The sequence below is a fragment of the Juglans regia genome, chromosome 13 (genome assembly GCF_001411555.2).
Source record: "Juglans regia cultivar Chandler chromosome 13, Walnut 2.0, whole genome shotgun sequence".
Lineage (NCBI taxonomy): Eukaryota > Viridiplantae > Streptophyta > Magnoliopsida > Fagales > Juglandaceae > Juglans > Juglans regia.
In genome coordinates, this window is record NC_049913.1 from 5,700,646 (window position 1) to 5,721,104 (window position 20,459).

Consider the following 20,459-nt stretch of genomic DNA (forward strand, 5'->3'; position numbering starts at 1 on the left):
AGAGTTAATTTTTTAAATAAATTATTCTTTATATTTTTATTTTAAATTTTATACTATTTATATTTTCAATTTTGATTGAATCAGTTCCTTCATCAATTAAGAATTATTAAATCAGGTCTTAGAGCATCCACATTGATCTATACATATATATATATATAAAGTCATATTTATATAATGACTATAAAATATTCTACATTGATTTATACATATCTAAATATTTAACTAGTTATGAACAATGCTTATTTAAATTTGGATAATTATTATTAATTCAACAAAACACATTTTAATCATTAATTCTCTCTCCTCCCACTCTCTCTCTCTCAATCATTTTTTTTTCTCCCTCATTCAACAACACAACAAACCTTCACTTGCATATTCATTTTATTATTATAATATATTATATATATTTTTCATTTTATTATACTTTTAATATAATATATAAAGAAATTATATTTTTTATTATTGCATTTGTATTATTAATGTCAAATGTATGTAATGGATATTAATTACAAAATATATATAAAAAAAATTTGATTTTAGCAGAAAATTAATAATAATAAAATTATTATTATTATTTTATCTCAAATATGCATAAGTCAATGTGATAATTTTGTTTAAATAGCAAAGTGGTTATGCAAAAAAAGTGATTTTGCATATGCATATACATATGCATAGAACAATGCTAATACTCTTAGATATACAAATCTTTTTAAAATATGCGAACACTATTAATAAAAATTCATTTTTTTCCAATGAGTCCCTTTTCTTTACAAAAATTCGCACGTTAATAACATGTTAAAATGACATATTAGTACAAATAATTGCGTATATGTTTACTTATTAACGACATTAGTATCTTGACAATATACTTAATAGAATGATTAATTAATTTTTTGATTTTTTCAAATGACATTTGGTATTAGTTGTTGCAATTGTAGTATTATTTTAAGGTTGTGTTTGATAAGAGAATTAGTCTAATTACTATTTATTACTATTCACAAATATTTAATTATTATTAATAAATTATTCACTATTTCTCACTATTATTCACTATTTTTTCATTAATATTTGTAAATCGAGATCAACTCAGCATCCAAACATAGTCTATTTCGTTTATTTTTACAAATAAGATGAATTGAGATAAAAATTAAAAATTAAATAAAATATAATTATCATTTTAAAATTTGAAAAAGTTGAATTTTTATTTTATTTTGTGTGTGAATTTAAAAAAATTGTAATATTTAAATTAGATGAGATGAGATGTATTGTGAAAACAAACTAGGTTAAGATATTTTTTAAAAAAAAAAAATTAAGGGGTTATTAGATCATACTAACAAAACAAATAATTCAATCAAAATTAAAAGTACTAAAAGTAAAATGTTTAAAATTACAGTACAGAATAATTTATTAAAAAATCAAATTATGAGAACTATTTTAATATTTAATTTGGTATTTTAAGTTGAAAAATTATATTAATCATCAATTTTATCATTATATGATATGACATTAAATGATAGGTTCACAAGTAAAATATAATAAATAATTTTTAATTATATAATACTACATTATGGGATAATGTGAAAACGATGAAAAGTAAGATGACAAGTAGCATTATCTGAGTTAAATTCTTTATGAATGACATTAGGCTGCGTTTGAATGTTGAACTGAATTCAACTGAATTGAATTCTTAATGAATAGTAGTGAGAATTATGTTAGACCTATTTAAATTGAATTTAAATTATGTTTAGATATTAAGATAAATTTAATATTTGTTATAATAAATTAAAAAAAAATTACAGATCTCGTGTATTAAGATGTTTTAAATTAAAAAAATTATGAATTCTATGTATAAAAACTTTTGAATTGAAATTAATTTAATAATTTAAAAATTAAATATTTAGATATTAAATTCAGTTTAAAATTAAATTGAAATCCACTGAATTCAGAAGGAAGCGTGAATTAGATATGCATTTTAACTCTTGGACCGGTTAAAGTTGTCTGAAGTACCCGAAAATTTTGAAATAAAAAAGGAAAAAGAAAATCCGAAACTGTGTGGACGTGACGAGGAGCGTCATGTGGGAAAAGTAGTGTTGTCTGTATTCGTTGAATCGTTGGGAACATGCCACGTTGCGAAATACCCAATTACCTAACGGCAAAGAAAAGTCCAGAGATTTTCTGATTTGGTCCAAAGTTGAATAAAATTTATTATAATATAAATTATAATATTTTTTTTTAAATTAAGAAAAAACTAAATTATTTGTTATATTTATATAAAAATTAAAAATATATATATAATAATTAGATAAACATCTCATCTGTTAAACCAAACGAGACTAAGGCTTCGTTTGGAACAAAAAAATCTTCTCAACTCATCTCAACTCATCATTACAACTTTTTCAAATCTCAATACAAAATATAATAAACAATTCAACTTTTTCAAATTTCAAAATAATAATAATAAAAAAAAATAATATTCTAATAATATTTTATTATCTCAACTCAACTCAACTCAACTCACTTCAATATCCAAACGCAACCTAAACTTTTACATTCAATAATGTCACTATCCTTTGGCCAACGTACTTTTTATCAGATGGTATAATAGTCTCTAACAGTAATAGTACAATCTGCTAACTCTCTTATTTAAAAAAAAGTATAAAGCTGTATATAATCATAAAATATATAAATATTATATAATTATTTTAAAAAAGAGTGAGTTTTATATTTATTATTTTTTTAAAGTGACTGTACGGTACTTGCACACTCGTAACTACAGATATTACTTATACACTCATGACTTTAAGTATCATTTATCTAAAAAAAAATTTCACTATCATTTTTCGTGTATATATATTGTTCAAGTATTTTAAAAATCATCCCATATTTTCCGTACTCTTTCCTTGTAATAACCAAAAATATTAAAGAATGAATAGAAAATTTATATTTATAATTACAAGATAAGTAAATTTTACGTGCTCTTTTTTAAGAAAATAATTAAATATAAAATTTATATAAACAAATTATATTTTTTTGATGAATTAATATTTAAAAAAAAATATGCAAAATTTACTCTATCTCAAAATTCTATATAGTATTACTCAAATAATAAATTCTTGGAGGCTTCAAAAATATTATTTCAATAGCAACGAGGCCGTGTAGAAAAAAATGGAAAAAGAAGCTCAAAGCCTCAATATGACCTCCATTATACCTTTATTTTTTTTGTTCTCTTGCCAAGAACAACCACGCACAGTTCAAACTTGTGTTTTATTGAGTCAAGTTATGAAAGTAGTACTTTGTTTTTAATATGGAAAAATATTATAGATATAAAATATCTCATATATTGATGTGACACAATGTAAATATGAAACATTTTATTTTTTTTAATCTTTCTTTCTCCTCCTCTCTCGTGTCTGCCATGGTGGTTGGGTACCACTTTATGATGGGCAAAAACGCCGACAGTCTAAGCGGTATTGCTGATGAAGACATGGAGCTCACGACAGTGCCGTGAGCTTGTGCATTGTGTGCATAGTCGACGACCGCACGTTAGTTGGATGGGGTGGTCAGGAACCACCCTTGAGCCTACCAAAGTTTCCAACAGTCTAAGTAGTGACCGTCCATGGGGACACGAAGCTCGGGGCAGTGTCGTGCACGACTTGTATGGTTGACGGCAACCATCCATTGGCTGGGGTGGTCAAGAACAACCCTTGAGACATATGCAGGATCAAGATTCGTGTTTGTAAAATTTCGTTATATATCTATCAATCATCTTTATGTCTCCTATTCATTGGGAGTGGTCATGAAGACATTTTACTTGTGACGTAAAGTTATGAGGATTGATGCATATTAAATAAAGAGTTTTGCTACTCATCATCTCCATAAACTACACCACAATTTTTTTTTTAATTTTTTTGAAGTGGCTGAGCCATTAAACTTTTACATTGACCAAATATATTAATTAATATGTAAGCTGATTAATAGAGGGACAAGAAATTAAAAGTGTCAAAGGCAAAAAGTTACACCAAGTATTAAAGGCTCAAGTCAATGTCTAGGGTCTTAATATATACAATATATCGACCAAATGAAGTAAAGTAAAATTGTAGTGATCATCTTCAATTTCTTAAATTAGATGGTCCACTTTTAAAGATATACACTTCCATGTGCACGAACATTCATGATATAAGATGTTGACAGGAAATAAAAGAAAATACTCTTATTGTCAACTTATATTAATTTTTAGATATGCTTACAACTCATTTTTATAATTTTTATATAATTATGTATTAAATGAGAGATATTTTTATAAAATAATTTAAAAAATAATATCACTTTATATAAATATCCTCAATCTAATGTATGGTTAGATAAAAGTTGTAAAAAATAGTTGTAAGTATATTATTTTCCTTTTTCTTATAATATCTATTTTTCATTCCCTTAACTTTACGAGCCATTACCAATCAGCTGTCCCAAACCACCAAAAAGGATGCAGACGAAAGGACTTTAAAATAGATTAAAGGAAAAATGGTATCGGACACAATTGTGGATTTTCCTAAAGTAGAAACGTCCCAAAGACGGTTAGTTCTGTTACTTTTAACAGCTCAAAGGCCCATGAGAGCATAAGCTACGAGGAAAACGGATATGCAAAAGTAGCTTATGCTGCTTCTGCTATTTTGGTTCGATGTTACATTTTTGTTCCCTTTTCATGCAAACTTCATAATCTTCCTGAAAGAGTGCGAATAAAGAATACATGTTCTCGTTGGGTTCTTCGGAAAGATTGATTGGCACGTGAGACCTTTTATTTTTATGAATGTGGTGGTGGTCCCTACTCCTTTGTGGCCAGTGCTGATCGTGACTGTGACCAGAAGTTACTTCGCTGTCACCTCCGCTGGTTGCTGTACCAGTGGCTCACGTGCAACCAGAAAAAAAATGGGACATCTCTCTCAATGAGTCATTTCTCACGTGGGGTTCCGTTTTATCTTGGAGTTGGATAGAAGACTAGTTTTGTATAAATTTATTGTAAAAAAATGGGTTCTTCTGATAAAAACTATATTTTTTTTAACATTTTTTTAAAAATAGAATTCACTTTTTTACACGAGTTTATATAAAATTTATTATTTTAAAATTTTTACAAATCATTTATTTTTATCTTATCTTCCCCTAGATATTCTCCGTTTTTTGTTCGGTCAGGTTCCGAAATGCAACCACGAGGTGGTCCGGAATTCGGTCTTGGCGATTATGGGCCAACACTTTCCCTGTAGTCCTTGTGAGGATTGGGCTTAATTTACAAGCCCACATTCACTCTTGGCATTTCTTTTCGCTCCTTGCGGATTAAGGTGATCACATTTCTGTGTAGTCGTGGGCCTTGAAACGGCATCGTCTGGAGTGATGATTGTCTCTTCAACATAGCCAAATGGTTACATGCTTTGTCGATGGCTTTTTTAACCAAAACTTCATCAGAAAATAAGGTTGTATTTTCTAGTAACATCTCCCCAACCTCTTGTTAAAAAGAAAAGTTATATGCTCTCGAAAAAGGAAAAAAATTAGTAGAAAAATTCTAAACATAAGCCCCACACCCTACACACCCACTTAAAAACATATGATTTTATTTTTTTATCCTCATATTTCATATTGAATTGGGCTTATGTGTAGCACAACTCAAATTAGTAACATGCATATTAGCCAATAGCCATGGTTCAAAACGACACCTTGACGCTGTTTGCCTTTTCTTCTTTCTTCGATGAATTGTCTCCTATTCGTTAATCCAACGAGATTCCAATTTCCATACTCTGCTCCCTTATCCGCGGGGAAAGCAAGGAAGTGTGCTTCATTCAAATACTATGCTTTCGTCGATTCACTGTCCCACTGGTTCGTTTCTGTTTCTCCTGCCCTCATCACCAAAACATGGTACCTCTCTCTCTCTCTCTCTCTCTCTGCTCGTAGTTTTTATAATGTCGCAGTACACAGTTTTGCTATGACTTTCACTGTTTGATGTGTTACGTACTCTTCGCCAAATTTGCACAAGTTTCATCATATCCATCAACATCATTATTGTCCGACTTTACCATATACTGGTTATGGGTTTAATTTCTCAACGAATATTATCTTGATGACCCAGGACATCGTGGTTCGAGGGAGGCACATTCGAGAACTGGGTTATGTAATGTCGTGAGCAAACCAAGACCAAGAGCAATGATCTCTGCGACCCAGGAAGGCAAACCTGAAGTGGGTCTTCAAGTTGGCGAGCGGCTTTATCTTGGGATGGACTTTGGCACGTCCGGTGCCAGGTTTGCCCTCATCGACAAGCGAGGGACTATCCACGCCGAAGGGAGGAGGGAGTATCCGCCGTATAAGGTAATGATAATTGGTGGAGTATCCACGAAGCTTATGTTCACAATGGATAATCTCTAACACCAGCCTTTGTGACAGTGGGATGCAAATGAATGTCTTACCAAACCCAAATTTCGAGTAGCAGTGGGAAGTTGAGTGCCTCACTTTCTAGATTAGTAGTGTGTGTGGAGGTTGGGGGATCCCCACCTGTGAATTGAGCAGGGGAAGGCGAGGATACGAGTATTGGGGGAGGGATCCTCATCCAAACCCTATTCAACTGGTTCGAGTTGGGTGGGGAACTCCCTCCGCTTAGGGTCCAACCCTGGCTTCCTACCAAATGGAGGGGATTCTCCTCTGTGGTACTGTTAAATTAGCATTTGTTCCAAAACATTATGATAAAAGAAATAAATTTAATAATTTAGATTATATCTACTCTTGTATAAATCAAGTTGGGAGAGGGCTCGTGGCAGGGCGTAAGGGAGGGAGGGATCCCTTCCCCCTGTTCAATTCATAGCTGCGGAGAGGATCCTCACCCTCAGCTGTTGTCATTGTCTGTACAAAAACAAATTTGGATAAATTGGGTGCATTAACTGAGCTTCTACCTTATGCGCGGAGTGATGATCTCGAATATCACCTCAGGATACATAACAAGAAGATGTGATGTGCTATTTGTATTACTTCAACAACGTTAATTGCCCTGGTAAATTGAAAGTTTTGTTTCTGTTGTCTAGAAAGAGCAAAGAAACAATGGATTGGATACGTTCTTGGAAATCGACACTTTTCTTGCTGCTTGAAGACATTCCACTTCATCTTCGCGAATTTGTTGTTTCCATTTCTCTTGATGGGACTTCTGCGACTACCATAATTGTGGACAGGTGGATGCCTTACAGATCTGTTCCCTATTCTTGCGTTAATTTTGTTTTCCATGCGGAGATGCATTTAAGTTGGCATTCTGATTTTGGTAATGCAGCACAACTGGAGAACCATTGTGTAGACCTTTGCTCTACAATGAGAGTTGTTCTGATGCTTTACCGACAGTAAAATCTATTGCTCCTGCAAACCATACAGTTTGCTCTGGGTCCTCGACTTTGTGCAAGCTCGTCTCCTGGTGGAACATGGTCGATTCAGATAAAAAACTTGCAACATTGTTGCATCAAGCGGATTGGCTTTTGTGGCTTCTTCATGGAAATCTCGGAGTGACTGATTACAATAATGCTCTGAAGGTATTTTTGACCAGTTTTTTCCATTTATGAATTTCTATCTCCATCACTCATAAATCATGTTTATGTGTTGGACAAGAAATTATTATTCTTCTTTATCTTTCACAGGTTGGCTATGATCCTGAACTTGACTCTTATCCACATTGGTTGCTCGCGCAGCCCTATTCTCAATTTTTACCATCTGTTAAAGCTCCTGGAACTCCAATTGGATTTTTGAAAGAGGACGTTAAAACAAAATATGGTATGTCTTCATCCCACTGAGTAGTCCGGTAACGAAGGCTATGTGCCTTTGTACTTTTCTGTTTAGACTCGATGTAGTCCGGTAATGAAAGCTATAAGCCATTTTGCTTTTCTACTTAGACTCAATTCTTAGGTACGTTGGTGTCAATTAGAAGATTGTTCAAATTGTTTTCCACTGGGGTCTCACAGTTAAGGGGATACATTCCATCAGAAGATCTCCACATCTAAAAAAAAATCCATTGGACTATTTGGTGTAATTTCACTTTTACCAAAACACATCCATGCAGGTTTTCCAAAGGATTGTGTTGTATGCACGGGAACCACAGATAGTATAGCGGCTTTTCTTGCAGCTCAGGCAACACAACCGGGGAAAGCTGTGAGAATTTTCTACACTCATGATTGTTCTCTTTTTTGTCATGAAGAAAATTGTAATGAATGTTTAGGCTTGCTGTATAGCCAGGACCGCATCAGGCTATACTGTTGTTGAATAAGACAAAATTTTGCCATCTTCTCATTATAGACCTCGCATTTAGCATTGCAAAGTCAAATGTGTAAGTCACCATACTGCAGGTATTGCATTTGGCAGTGCTACTGGTTTCATGCTCCAGATGTTGCATTTCTAATTTTCCTAATAAAGTTTTGCTTAACCCTGATGCAGTTAAGCTGTTCTCCGAATTGGTTCCTGGTTTATATTTATAATGTTCATATTCAGGTCACTTCTTTGGGTTCAACCCTTGCTGTCAAGCTACTAAGCACCAGTAGGATTGACGATGCACGATATGGGGTGTACAGTCATCGTCTTGATGATAAGTGGCTAGTTGGAGGTGCATCAAATACCGGTGGAGCTGTTCTTCGACAAATTTTTACTGATGAGCAGTTGGAGCACTTAAGTGAACAGATTGATCCCATGAAAACGTCTCCGCTAGACTACTACCCTCTGCCAACTGTGGGAGAGAGATTTCCTGTGGCAGATCCAAATATGGCTCCTAGGTAATAAATCTCATCCAAAAGTCTAGAAGGAGTCTAGAAGGAATCTAGAAGATTATCATAACTATTCGTAAGTCTAATAGAATGTCATTTTAATATGACTTGTGAAAAAAATAATAATCTCAATTTTATATTCAGGTCCTTTTTATACATTCTTGAATCTTAATTTTGGGAGAAGCATACTCTGTAATTGCCATGTTAAGGTATTTATAGGGTAGCAACTTTGGTCTAAAACCATAATATGTAGATTAAGGTCCCGTTTAGATAGTGAAATGAGATGAGATGATTTTAGATGAAAGTTGAATAAAATATTATTAGAATATTATTTTTTAATATTATTATTGTTTTGAGATTTGAAAAAGTTGAATTGTTTATTATATTTTGCATGAGAATTTGAAAAAGTTGTAATAATGAGATGAGATGAGATGAAACCGTTTCTGTATCTAAACGGGACCTAATTTTGCGACTGCAACATGCTTCATGATAGCAAATATGAAGAATCAATTCCAACTGAAAAGGCCTTGAAAACGACTATCCACAACATTTAAGTATGTTCTTGGTGCTTGGTCATCTGTTCTTTGAGATCAACATTTTTCTTTTGGTTCTTTTTGTTCTCTGGAGTATCTTAGATATTATACAGTACTGTAGAAAGCATTAAACTAAGATCACCAAATTGATCTGTTTTGGAAAAGCTGAGATTTCCCTCCCGCATCTGAATTCAGATAGTGAATGTGCCAAGCTACTACGGTTCTGATGATTGATTCAGTTATCATATTAGTGCAGGTTACATCCACGACCAAAGAGTGATGTGGCCTATTTGCACGGGATTTTCGAATCAATTGCCCGCATTGAGGTATGAGGACTGCCTTCTATTTATGAACACCTAACCTTAAACTAGAGTCTCATGACATGGACGTCTGTGATTACATGATATACAGGCAAATGCTTATGGGTTGCTGAAGGATCTAGGAGCAACCCAAGTTGAAGAAGTGTTCACGGCTGGAGGTGGTGCAAAAAATGCCAAATGGATCAAGATACGTGAGAGAGTGCTGGGTTTGCCTGTGAGTCCTGCAATTCAGACACAGGCTGCGTATGGAGCTGCTTTATTGGCGTTGAAGGGCGCTCAACAAGGCGTCCAAGGAGTATAGGAATAGTATATGTTTGGGTTGAAGCCAATGGAGGCAGAAAGCAAACTTTCAGTGCTGAATCATGTGTGGTAACAATTTCTAGTATCATGTATTCACTTATATATATACGCACGTGTGTGTATTTGTACACTTACACGCACACTCTCTCTATTAATAACTAGTTCATTAGACATTCACAGGCAAACCAAGCACTCTCTCTATTCATAACTAGTGCATTGTGAGAATTAATGCCAACAAATTTTACTGAGTTGAATGAATCTGAGGTGCACTTTGGCGAATAAACAAATATTAGAAGATAAATACGCAAAGAAAATTTATATTTTGTACTTTGTAATTATTATCTATTCTTGATGTGCGTCATGAATTTAGAAACTTTAGATGTCGTTTGGATAGTAAATTTAGGTGAAAGTTAAAAATTAAATTATTTATTATATTTTATGTATAAATTTTAAAAAGTTATAATATTTAGATGAGATGAAATATTTTTTATATTCAAAGTGTCCTTATAATGTGCATGCATAAACGGACGGATGATGCATGTTATTGATAATGTAGGATGTACGTCGTAAGAGGGATGATACTCATCATCCCACACTTTACATTTTATATATTTTAAAATTTATTTTTTATTTTTTATTTGTTAAATTAATTGAGTTATTATACTTATCATCTATATATCATATATTTGTTATAGAAAAATAAAAATAAAAATAAAATAGATGTGACTGCATGAACGCATTGTAGAATCGACGGCTATCTAAAAACACAAAATGTAATTTCTCAAATATTTAGAACAAAAACTCTGTATTTTTGTTCCAAATGATAAATTATTAAAGTCGAGACATTTAAAATTATCAATACATTCTAAATCTTAAACTATAAAGTTTGATTCATTTTAAATTGGGAAATGCGTGGGTTGCAGATAAATTATGTGAAAAAAATTATAAATTGACGTAAATTAATATTTACAATAAAATCGAAAATCTATATATTTTTTTAAAAATCCACATTGAAGTTTTCTTGTGGAAAAGATCCTGCAATAACGGTCTATTTTTTTAAAATCATGACAATTAAATTTAAAAGTAATTCAGGGACATATTTACCAAAAATTAAATGACATTTCAAGAACTTTCTATTAAATAGTTATATTATTCAAATCTCTCGTTAGGTTAAATTGATATTTTTTTATTATATTTTTAAAAAATATTTTAAATTTTTTTAAATATAAAAAATATTAATAGTTATTTTTTTAATTATTAAGTAAATAACAAAGTTAAAATACATAAAATGTTAAAATAAATGGACAAAATAAGTGGAAGGTTTCGATTGGTTACTAAACATCTCTCAACTCATTTTAACTCATCATTACAATTTTTTCAAATTTCAATATAAAATATAATAAACAATTCAACTTTTTTAAATTTTAAAATAATAATAATATTAAAAAATAATATTCTAACAATATTTTATCATCTCAACTTAACTCAACTCAACTCAACTCACTTCAATATCCAAACACAACCGAAAAGTAACATTTCTCAAAAATCTCTATTTTCTACCGCAGGCAAACACTTCTTCTAAATTGTGATATCCGAAGAAAAAGTACCATCCCAAAAGCTTTCGACCGTTGGATGTTCACCAAGAATAAAAAATCAAAATATGTTCACAATTGATAAGTTAAATTCTAAATATTTAAAATTTAATTATACTGATTATAATTTTTTTTAAATTTAAAAATTATTATACATACATTAAATATATTTTTTATTAATTATTTCTTTCTATTTATTTTTATCACATATTTAATCATAATTAATATATTAATTCGAGTTAGTAATATATTAATTTAATAAGAATATAATTATTAATTAATATATAATAGATATAATAGTAAAATATGATAAAATGAAATAAAATTAAAATTAAAAAAATTAAAATTTTTTAAAATTATCAGTTATTCATATAATTTAATAAAAAAATTTAATGTGAACAATTAAAATTAAATTATTTTATTATTATAAAATAATAAAATAATAAAATAATTATCTTAATGTGAAGATTTATATAAATAAAATAATCAAAAATAAATTTTTTTAAATATCCTTTAATTTTAACTCATATAGTGAGAGTGCTCTCAGGTCCGTTCAGGAGCGAGATCAGATGAGGAAGGATGCACACGAACCGGGTCAGATTTCAGGCAGAGGACAATCAGTCGGAAGAAAAAGAAAGTAGAGCAAGTAAGAGGCAGACCAACTTCTTGTCTCATAAATTAAAAAGGAACATTCGGCCGACTCTTCAGTCTGCCTCTGCCAAATCGTTACTGTGCACCGAATCCCAACATTAAATGTCTCTCTGTAAACGCAATCTTTTCCTTTTCCACCATCATCATTTATCTACCTAATCCAATGCCATCTAGGATGGCCACGCCGGCTCTTTGGCTTGGGCTCCACACACATTCCGATGATCCTACCGCTCGTTAGTAAGAGTACTCTATTGGAATAGTTAAATTAAAGTACATTTTTTATGAATGTAAGATGAATTTAACTTTTAACTATTCCATTTATATAAATTTCTACATTGGAATAGCCATTTTTTCATTATATGATAATAAAATAATATAAGATAAATTTAATTTTGACTATTCACATCAAATCTCCAAATTGAATTATCTATTTATTCATTATATAGTAATGAGTAATTAATAATTTTGAAAATTTTTTAATTTTTTTAATTATGAATTTATTTTATTTTTTCATATTTTACTATTTATAATATTATATATTAATTTGTAATTATATTCTAATTATATTTTTTCAATTGTCATTTAAAATGGAGAGAGAAATAATTAATATTAAAAGGAAAGAGAAAGAAATAATATAAAAAAGATTTGATGAATGAATAGTATCTTTCAAATTTAGAAATTAGTTTAGATATTACTATAGATATTTGGAATATAGCTAATTCAATATGAGTAATTTATCTACCTAATAGCTAAATTCTCATTAAATTTAACTTTTAACTAATCCAATGAGAATGCTCTAACCGAGTCTCGAGTGCAACCGACTTCTTCAAGCCATTATATATTTATATATCTATTATATATCACTTCCAGTTCCACCCGATTTTTCCTCACTAGGGCTGTAAATGTCTCACTCTCCAGAGCTCCGACGTTCAAGCTCCATGGATGGACTCGTATCCCTGGGAGGTTTAAATCCGGATGCACCGGTGTTCATGCCCAATCTTTATCCGCAGTTTACGCTTTATCCAATTTTTCCCACTCCTCGTCACTACTATCTATCACATCTAACCTCACATTTCTGCTACCACAACCCTTATATTCAAAGTTTTTCATGGCCAGCTCTCTATACTGACACCTACTTCCAAGGCACGGGTTTTCCACCTCAACCGGAGAACATGCCGGCAGTTGAAGCAACGACGCCTTCAGTGACTGCGCCTTCGGAACAGACCAATAAAATGCACCGTGTTTCCAGTGTAGATCAAAGAGCAGCTGTTCAAAAGGTTAATCTGGGGAAGTATGGGACGCCATCCTGTCGGGGGCGAGGTGGTGCTTGGGTTAGGCAGGCATGGTCGACGAAGTGTGGTAACGGTGGGAATATTGGTCGTAGAAATGCGGGGAACTTAAACGGCTATACTCGAAAGGCGGACTCTCTGAATACTCGGGGTCGGTCCTGTGCCCGGGATGAGAAGAAAAAGTCTTCTCCGGTGCTGCCTGTGCATTGTGGTGTAGGAAAAACCACCATTATGATAAGAAATATACCAAGCAAATACACGTATGATATTCCATTCATCCTCTATCAATACACGTATATACACACACGGGAGAGGCTTTGTTTATTGTTTGTTGAGTCTTCTCTGCATATAGGTTCAACTTTTGGAAACCTAGCTATGAATTTCTGGGCTTGACGTTTCCTGAATGATGTATTTGGTTGATTAAAGACTTTCCTCCCCCCTTTTACCAATTCAGTTCAATTTATTTACGACGAGGTGTGGATGTCAGCCATTTTTTTGACAAATTGGTTCAATCCTCCGATCCCTTTTAGCTGGGTTGCCCATTATCTTTATTTTCTCTCTTCATGCTTGCCTTCTGTGATTAGCTTCATTATTTTCCTTATTTCTTCCTTCTGTACATGTTACATGTTCTGTCAGACGTAAGATGTTGGTGGAATTCCTGGACGAGCATTGCAAGTTGGAGAATGAAAAAGTGGAGACTGAAGAACAAATCGTGTCCGCTTTTAATTTCGTATATTTGCCTATAGACTTCAGGTATTTCGTGTTAATTCAGCTTAATTTCCTTGTCTAGTGCTTATGTGACCCTTGACTCGAGCTCCACTTCCAATTAGTTCTATATGCAATATTTGTGCTCTTTGAGTATTGAGAAACAAAATTCACTTGTACAGCACTGGGTGTAATAAAGGATACGCATTCGTTAACTTCACCGACCCTCGCGCCGTGTGGAAGTTTTACCTTGCGGCTAACAACCAGTCATGGGAGCTTTTTCATTCAAACAAGATACGCCAGATAGCCTTCGCCAGACTCCAGGTATAGAACTCATTGTTATTGATTGCAAAAACATATCTGCACCACCCATCATTATCCGTCTCAAAGTTTTGATTTTGAAAATGTTGAACAGGGAGAGGAACTGGTGAGGCACTTTGAGAGTATGGGATTTCCGTGTGAATCGGACGAAGTTTTGCCTGTGTCCTTTAACCCTCCTCGCGATGGCTCGAGGGATTTCGTGAAACAAAGTATAGTGGGGAGATGTATCCGTACGGGACCTCGTGGACACAGGCACGAGAGGGTTCGCTGAGCACAGACAGGCTTGCACAATCAAATCTAGCCGTTGGACTTGGTGGCTCTGATGACTGATGAGACAAGTTTCTTGTCAATTTCGTCTTCATCATATCATGCTTTGGCTTTTTTTCTTCAGCTCTTAGTTTGGTTTCAATTCCTTCTATTTTAATTGGGGTTGTAATTTCTAGATAGTGAATCTTTTTTCGCTTAGGGGAATGGTTTGCATAGTTAGTGTACGTACGTAACGTAACTGTGTTGCTTGGCGCTTTGTTAATGCCAGAGACGAGGGTGGAGCTTGGCACCTGAACCTAAAGTGTTCGTGGGAAGGAATAGGTGGTGGGCTCCACCCTCGAGATGTATGGTTGTGAATTGTCAATGGTTCTTGACAAGGACTGAGATGTTGTACTACTCAACTTCTGTGGGTCGTGGAATTCGAGAGTTGCTATTCACACACTCAATTTTCGCACACTGTTAAAATTTTTAATACTTATTTTTGGGTTTATTTTTTTAAATTAAATTAATTCTTTAATTATTTCTTTATATATTAAATATTTGATAAAAAAATTAATAAAAATTAAAAAAATGTGATATGTGAAAATTGTGTTAGTAGTAAGAAGTTTGCAGAATTTTTCAAAAAGAACTATGTCGAGACCATAGATGGCCGCAGATGTCTGTTATTTCTGTGAATGGAAGTGAGGCCCATACAGCTGCCTGTAAGGCCATGCGTATATTTCATAATGGAAAAAAATAATAATAACGATAATAAGTGTAAAAAAAATAAAAATAAGTATGAGGAGTGAAAATAAGTGTATTGTGTGGCGTGTGTGAACAAATAGTGAACAAATATTTGATAAGAAAAAATTAATTTGCTCTTAATTTCTTCTTAAGCATTAAAAAAAATGTTTTGTATAAACACTAAAATTTTTCGCTTCAATTATTTATACACCACATAATGAGAAGAAATTAAAAATTAAAAAAATTATGAATAGTGTGTGCGATGACTAGAATTTTTTAATTTTTTTTTTTTAAAAAAAACGTATTTTGTGGGCCGATGAAAGGCCGTTAAACCCTTGCAACTAGAAATTCGATTGGGTAGTTTTGGATAAACTCTCTGCATTTTCTAATCCGGTGAAGAAAAACCCTCCCTCCCTCTATAGACGAGGGCTGGGGCAATTAGCATAAAATATCATGCTTCGAGAAAACAGCCCAGTGGCCAAGACTTGGGCAATCCTATCTGATCATGCTCCACACAAGTACCACCAGTATTCGGTCTGTAAGGATCGAGTGGTCATTCAAGCGCCTTACCAAATGTTCTGAGTGCCAGTGGCCGAGTTGTATTATTTGATTCATACGTAATGATTATACACCTAGCCTATAAAATAATCTCATCAACATTTCATTATAAAATAATCTCAGTTTTACACCACGATAATTTTGAAACAAACTACGATCCATTCCTGTTTGTCAATGTCAAGATGGGGGGTTTGCATTGCATTGTGTTGTGGAGCATCATGGTCTTAGTACGTGTATAGTTTATCAAAGGCATGCTGGCAGAAAACATAGGTAGAACTTAGAAGCTAATATTTGTGTAGAGATGTGCCAAGTTTATATAGCGTTTATACAATCTAATTTATATATCGTATTATATCAAATTATTTCAGTTTATAAATTTTTTATATTTAAAATTTTTGTGTAGAAGTGTTTTTTTCGGTTGTATGAAAGTAAAGCATTCGACCTATTTTTTCAGGCTCACATGTAAACGCATGGTTAGTTCCACAAATCTCACAGCACTGACCATGGTAGACTCCTTGTACTGAAAGTCTGAAATAGAGATGAGTTTTGGCGGGTAACTTTAGAATTTTGATAACTTTATCAAATATTCAAGTCTGACAAAGATCTTTCATCGCTTTAGCAGCAAAAAATACTAAGTAGCCATGAAAGTAATACTATGCGAAGGAGCAAACTCAAGTGACAGTCAACTTTGGAACCTCTACTAGACTACTAGTACATGTTGAGTTTGTGTTCTATCAAGCCAGTTCCTCCGTGCCATTGCGAAGCTCAATTCTCCCAGCATCATCGAAACTTGGAATGGGGCAATTGACCATACAAGCACCTCATGACCACAAGGCTATCCATAGGAAGGGTTATGGATTTTGCACCGTACTTCCTTCTTTTCACCTATCTCAAGTACCTCTGGCTTATGTAATCAGGCGCTAGCTTCTTTTCTTTCGTTTTTTAGCTTATTTTGTGTAATCAAAGTGAAGAAGAAGGTGGATCTTTAGCAGTCTGCTCTTGTTTGTCTAAGGGATCTTTGAAAAATTTGAAATAGAACTTTGGATCATGTTAGAGCACTCTCATTGAATTAACTAAAGTTAAAGTATATTTTTGATGAATACAAAATAAATTTAGCATTTAGCTATTACATTCACATAAGTTTCTATATTGGAATAGCTATTTTTTCATTATATGACAATAAAATAATATAAGATGAATTTAACTTTAACTATTCACATCAAATCTCCATATTGAATTATCCATTTATTCATTATATAGTAATGAGTAATTAATAATTTTGAAAATTTTGAAAATTTTTTAATTTTTTTAATTATGAATTTATTTTATTTTATAATATTTTACTATTCATAATATTATATATTAATTAGTAATTGTATTCTAATTATATTTTTTTAATTGTCATTTAAAATGGAGAGAGAAATAATTGATATTAAAAGGAGAGAGAAAAAAAAATATAAAATAGATTTGATGAATGAATAATTTCTTTCAAATTTGAAAATTATTTCAAATATTACTATAACTATATTCTAAATATTTGAAATATAGCTATTTTAATGTGAGTTATTTTATGACTTAATAATTAAATTCTCATTGAATTAGAATGCTTTTATAGAATGATTTTAGTATCGACTTTCGTACTATGCTAATATTTATTCACAAAACTATTATTTTTGATTAGTTGAGGGGGTGTTGCGAGAATCGAACTCGCGACCTCTCGCACCCGAAGCGAGAATCATACCACTAGACCAAACACCCACCTTCTGCGACTGGAGAAGTCTGGCGTTTGTAATACGACAATAATATGATAGCATTAATTCTTAATACTTGAAAGCTAAGACAGCACTTGCGTCTGGGAGCGCGCCTGAATATCAACGTATCGTTACCGCGTGCTCATCACTTTATCCTTCACAAAGATACGAACAATCAATCTTAATCCAATCTTTTCGTTGCCCATACTCTCATTTGCATTCTGTTTTTTTTCTTTTTAATGTTTTTCTCAATCAAGTTTATCACTTTATTGTGGTTGGAAGAAGACGCAGTTCTCCACGATCTCTTGTAAGGCATGAAACTATAACAAAAGGCGGCGTTGGCTGCAAAGGGTCTCTGAGGGCTAAACCATCCCTATCATATGTAATGATGCTCCAAGGGAGATTTTATTTTATTTTTGAGTAATATATATACAAAATATATTATATAATATATTGTATAATAATATTATAAAATGAGGATATTTTTATAAAATAATATTATTTTTATAAGATATTTTATAAAAATATTCTTTATTTAAAATATAATTATGTAAAATATTATAAAAAATATTGTGTATAAATAAATTTTCTTTTTTTTTTTAACCAATTTACCATGAGGAGTGCTGCACTGCTGCTGCCTATTCCCACGCTATTTTAATTTTTTTTATTAAATTAATTAAATTATTTTATTCATCATTCCTATATCACATATTTATTAAAAAGAAAAATAATAATGATAAGTAAAGTTATCCATTTACCACTACTTCTTTGCGACTTTAATTCATCAAAATAAACAAGATATGCTAAATAAAAATCTTTCACAATAGTTCTATTTAATTTATATGTAATTTATCATTTTATTTCAACACATTTAAACATTAAAATAGAAAAATAAAAATAATAAATCATATATATTAATTAAATTGAGATGTATGACGTAAGACTTATCTGTAGAATTTATCTAGTTAAAAAGGTCCTAATTTCTCGTCCCGTTTGCCTATCATCACTCCTAAATTCATAGACAAGATTCAAGTACAATTTGGGTTAACAAAATTTATGTTAAAAGAAGATATACTGCCAATAATAATGTGAATAAATCCATTTTTGAAACTCTTGGCCAGCGATTTATACTAATTCTCCAATGGGACTGAATTCTTTCTTATCAGATTCAGATCAATATAACAAGTGGCAAACAACCACTGGCCGTGGAGAAATACATATCACAGGTTGGGACAATACAATGCTGATCTTGCTTTTACCCTCGTAGAGGCAAACAATGTACTATTGATTTTTTTTACCCTATAATTCCTAAGTTCTGTAGGCTCGAACCATAAATTGATTTCAGTAAGTTCATTTGGAGTACTTAACCAGACAGCCCTCAGTTTTTCCAATTTATAATGACTCAAATCTTCAGAGTAAAGTATGCCATTTGGAGAAAGAAGGCGCCGAAGAGAGAGAGAAAATGGTGCCTGAAACATAAAAACTTTGTGCTCTCAGAGAAGTTGTAATAGATGGTATTTGCATACATGCAAGCAGAGGATGTTACTCTTACCCATTGAAATCCCACAAGTCCGAACCAGCAGCCAGGCAGGCCATATCCACTACTGCTTATAAGCTGGTGAAAGGAAAGGAAGGAGCTTCAATAATGAAAAAGAATATAAAAAGGACGTTGCAACGATATGAACTAGATCTCTACCAGCAGGAGAAGTGCACCCGCAGAAAAGCATCCGCTCATTGACAAGCTCAAAAATTTAAGCAAGTCACGATCCAAAACATGCACATGACATGCCAGAATTAAACTCACAGACAAAACATGATTGAAATTTTACATTAAAGCAAGCATACCAGCAATGTTCCCTCAAGGCTGTGAGTTAGGGGTGTGACAGCTAATGCAAGAAAGAATGGAATCAGAACTTTGCGCATCTGTTATGGAAACAAAGATAAAACATCAAGAAGAATTAGATAAGCCTTTATCTCATTGGCACAAGATGATGATGCCTGTAGAATATAGATGAAAAAATTTAGCACGAAGCAATTGTCACAATCAATTTAATGAAATATGGTAAAAGCGTAATACGGCATACCAAGTGTATTTAGATGTTGAAATGAATTGAGTTAAGATGATAAAATATTGTTAGAATATTATTTTTTAATATTCTTATTATTGTTAGAATTTTAAAAAATTAAATTATTTATTATATTTTATATTAAGATTTAAAAAAGTTATAATAATGAATTGAGATGAGTTTAGAATCCAAACTCTGATTTTATTACTCGGCTTTGTTTCCCGGGCCAAGTTGTGGGCCACTTGTTCTATTTTCTCGCTAGTCTGATAAATATTTAAAAAAAAAAAAATACAAAAATGAACTATCGGCCAATGTCAGGGACAGGTATGTCTTATTTGTTTTCGTAAAATTTTTCAATTTATCTCATATCATATAATATAATTATTATAATTTTTTTAAATTTTTACACAAAATAATATAAATAATTCAAACTTTTCAAATTTTAAAATAAAAATAATATTAAAAAATATATTTTAACAATATATTCAATTTTTAACTTTCATCTCAACCCATCTTAACATCTTACTCATCTCATTTGAAAAAATAAACGAGACGAAGTTTGTAAGTTTCGTAATAGTCTTTTAAAATAAGAGAAATGATTTGTACAAGTTCCAAATA

At 31.9% G+C, this 20,459-nt stretch overlaps 3 protein-coding genes and 1 non-coding gene across 7 annotated transcripts; 2 read left to right on the top strand and 2 right to left on the bottom strand.

Annotated features, from left to right (window-relative positions):
* Positions 1–5,670: 5,670 nt before the first annotated feature.
* On the top strand, positions 5,671–10,176 carry LOC108987003 (D-ribulose kinase). Of its 4 annotated transcripts, none has more exons than XM_018959834.2 (9): positions 5,678–5,901; positions 6,113–6,348; positions 7,060–7,199; positions 7,295–7,547; positions 7,653–7,785; positions 8,072–8,160; positions 8,497–8,774; positions 9,555–9,624; positions 9,710–10,176. In XM_018959834.2, exons 1-9 carry the CDS (start codon positions 5,835–5,837, stop codon positions 9,917–9,919), a joined length of 1,476 nt encoding a protein of 491 aa, XP_018815379.1. In that variant the 5' UTR covers positions 5,678–5,834; the 3' UTR covers positions 9,920–10,176. The 4 variants fall into 4 exon arrangements, 3 of the variants coding, with proteins under 3 accessions (XP_018815379.1, XP_018815380.1, XP_035539809.1); XM_035683916.1 differs by lacking the exon at positions 5,678–5,901 and adding an exon at positions 6,424–6,475 and having other exon boundaries at positions 6,266–6,348; positions 7,056–7,199; XR_004797908.1 differs by having other exon boundaries at positions 5,671–5,901; positions 7,056–7,199; positions 7,653–8,160.
* Positions 10,177–13,063: 2,887 nt separating this feature from the next.
* Positions 13,064–14,747, top strand: LOC108986959 (protein terminal ear1 homolog). Its single transcript, XM_018959770.2, has 4 exons — positions 13,064–13,710; positions 14,087–14,203; positions 14,338–14,479; positions 14,571–14,747. The coding sequence occupies exons 1-4, from the start codon at positions 13,064–13,066 to the stop codon at positions 14,745–14,747; spliced, it is 1,083 nt and encodes a 360-aa protein (XP_018815315.2).
* A 2,963-nt stretch (positions 14,748–17,710) lies between these two features.
* Positions 17,711–17,782, bottom strand: TRNAP-CGG. The gene has a single exon. It is a non-coding gene; the product is annotated as a tRNA-Pro (tRNA).
* Positions 17,783–18,995: 1,213 nt separating this feature from the next.
* On the bottom strand, positions 18,996–19,698 carry LOC108986936 (protein DETOXIFICATION 46, chloroplastic-like). Its single transcript, XM_018959749.2, has 4 exons — positions 19,620–19,698; positions 19,472–19,545; positions 19,328–19,390; positions 18,996–19,244 (listed from the first exon to the last, which is right to left on the bottom strand). Exons 1-4 carry the CDS (start codon positions 19,696–19,698, stop codon positions 18,996–18,998), a joined length of 465 nt encoding a protein of 154 aa, XP_018815294.2.
* Positions 19,699–20,459: the final 761 nt, after the last annotated feature.

Excerpts from the sequence above, each read along its gene's own strand:
- LOC108986936 (XM_018959749.2), bottom strand. The coding sequence starts at position 19,698 with ATGCGCAAAGTTCTGATTCCATTCTTTCTTGCATTAGCTGTCACACCC. Across the intron at positions 19,546-19,619 it reads CCTTGAGGGAACATTGCTGG|TGGATCGTGACTTGCTTAAA; the intron begins TATGCTTGCTTT and ends ATGTGCATGTTT. Across the intron at positions 19,391-19,471 it reads CGGGTGCACTTCTCCTGCTG|CTTATAAGCAGTAGTGGATA; the intron begins GTAGAGATCTAG and ends TCCTTTCACCAG.
- LOC108987003 (XM_018959834.2), top strand. The coding sequence starts at position 5,835 with ATGCTTTCGTCGATTCACTGTCCCACTGGTTCGTTTCTGTTTCTCCTG. Across the intron at positions 7,200-7,294 it reads ACTACCATAATTGTGGACAG|CACAACTGGAGAACCATTGT; the intron begins GTGGATGCCTTA and ends TTGGTAATGCAG. Across the intron at positions 7,786-8,071 it reads GGACGTTAAAACAAAATATG|GTTTTCCAAAGGATTGTGTT; the intron begins GTATGTCTTCAT and ends ACATCCATGCAG.
- LOC108986959 (XM_018959770.2), top strand. The coding sequence starts at position 13,064 with ATGTCTCACTCTCCAGAGCTCCGACGTTCAAGCTCCATGGATGGACTC. Across the intron at positions 13,711-14,086 it reads AATATACCAAGCAAATACAC|ACGTAAGATGTTGGTGGAAT; the intron begins GTATGATATTCC and ends ATGTTCTGTCAG. Across the intron at positions 14,480-14,570 it reads TAGCCTTCGCCAGACTCCAG|GGAGAGGAACTGGTGAGGCA; the intron begins GTATAGAACTCA and ends AATGTTGAACAG.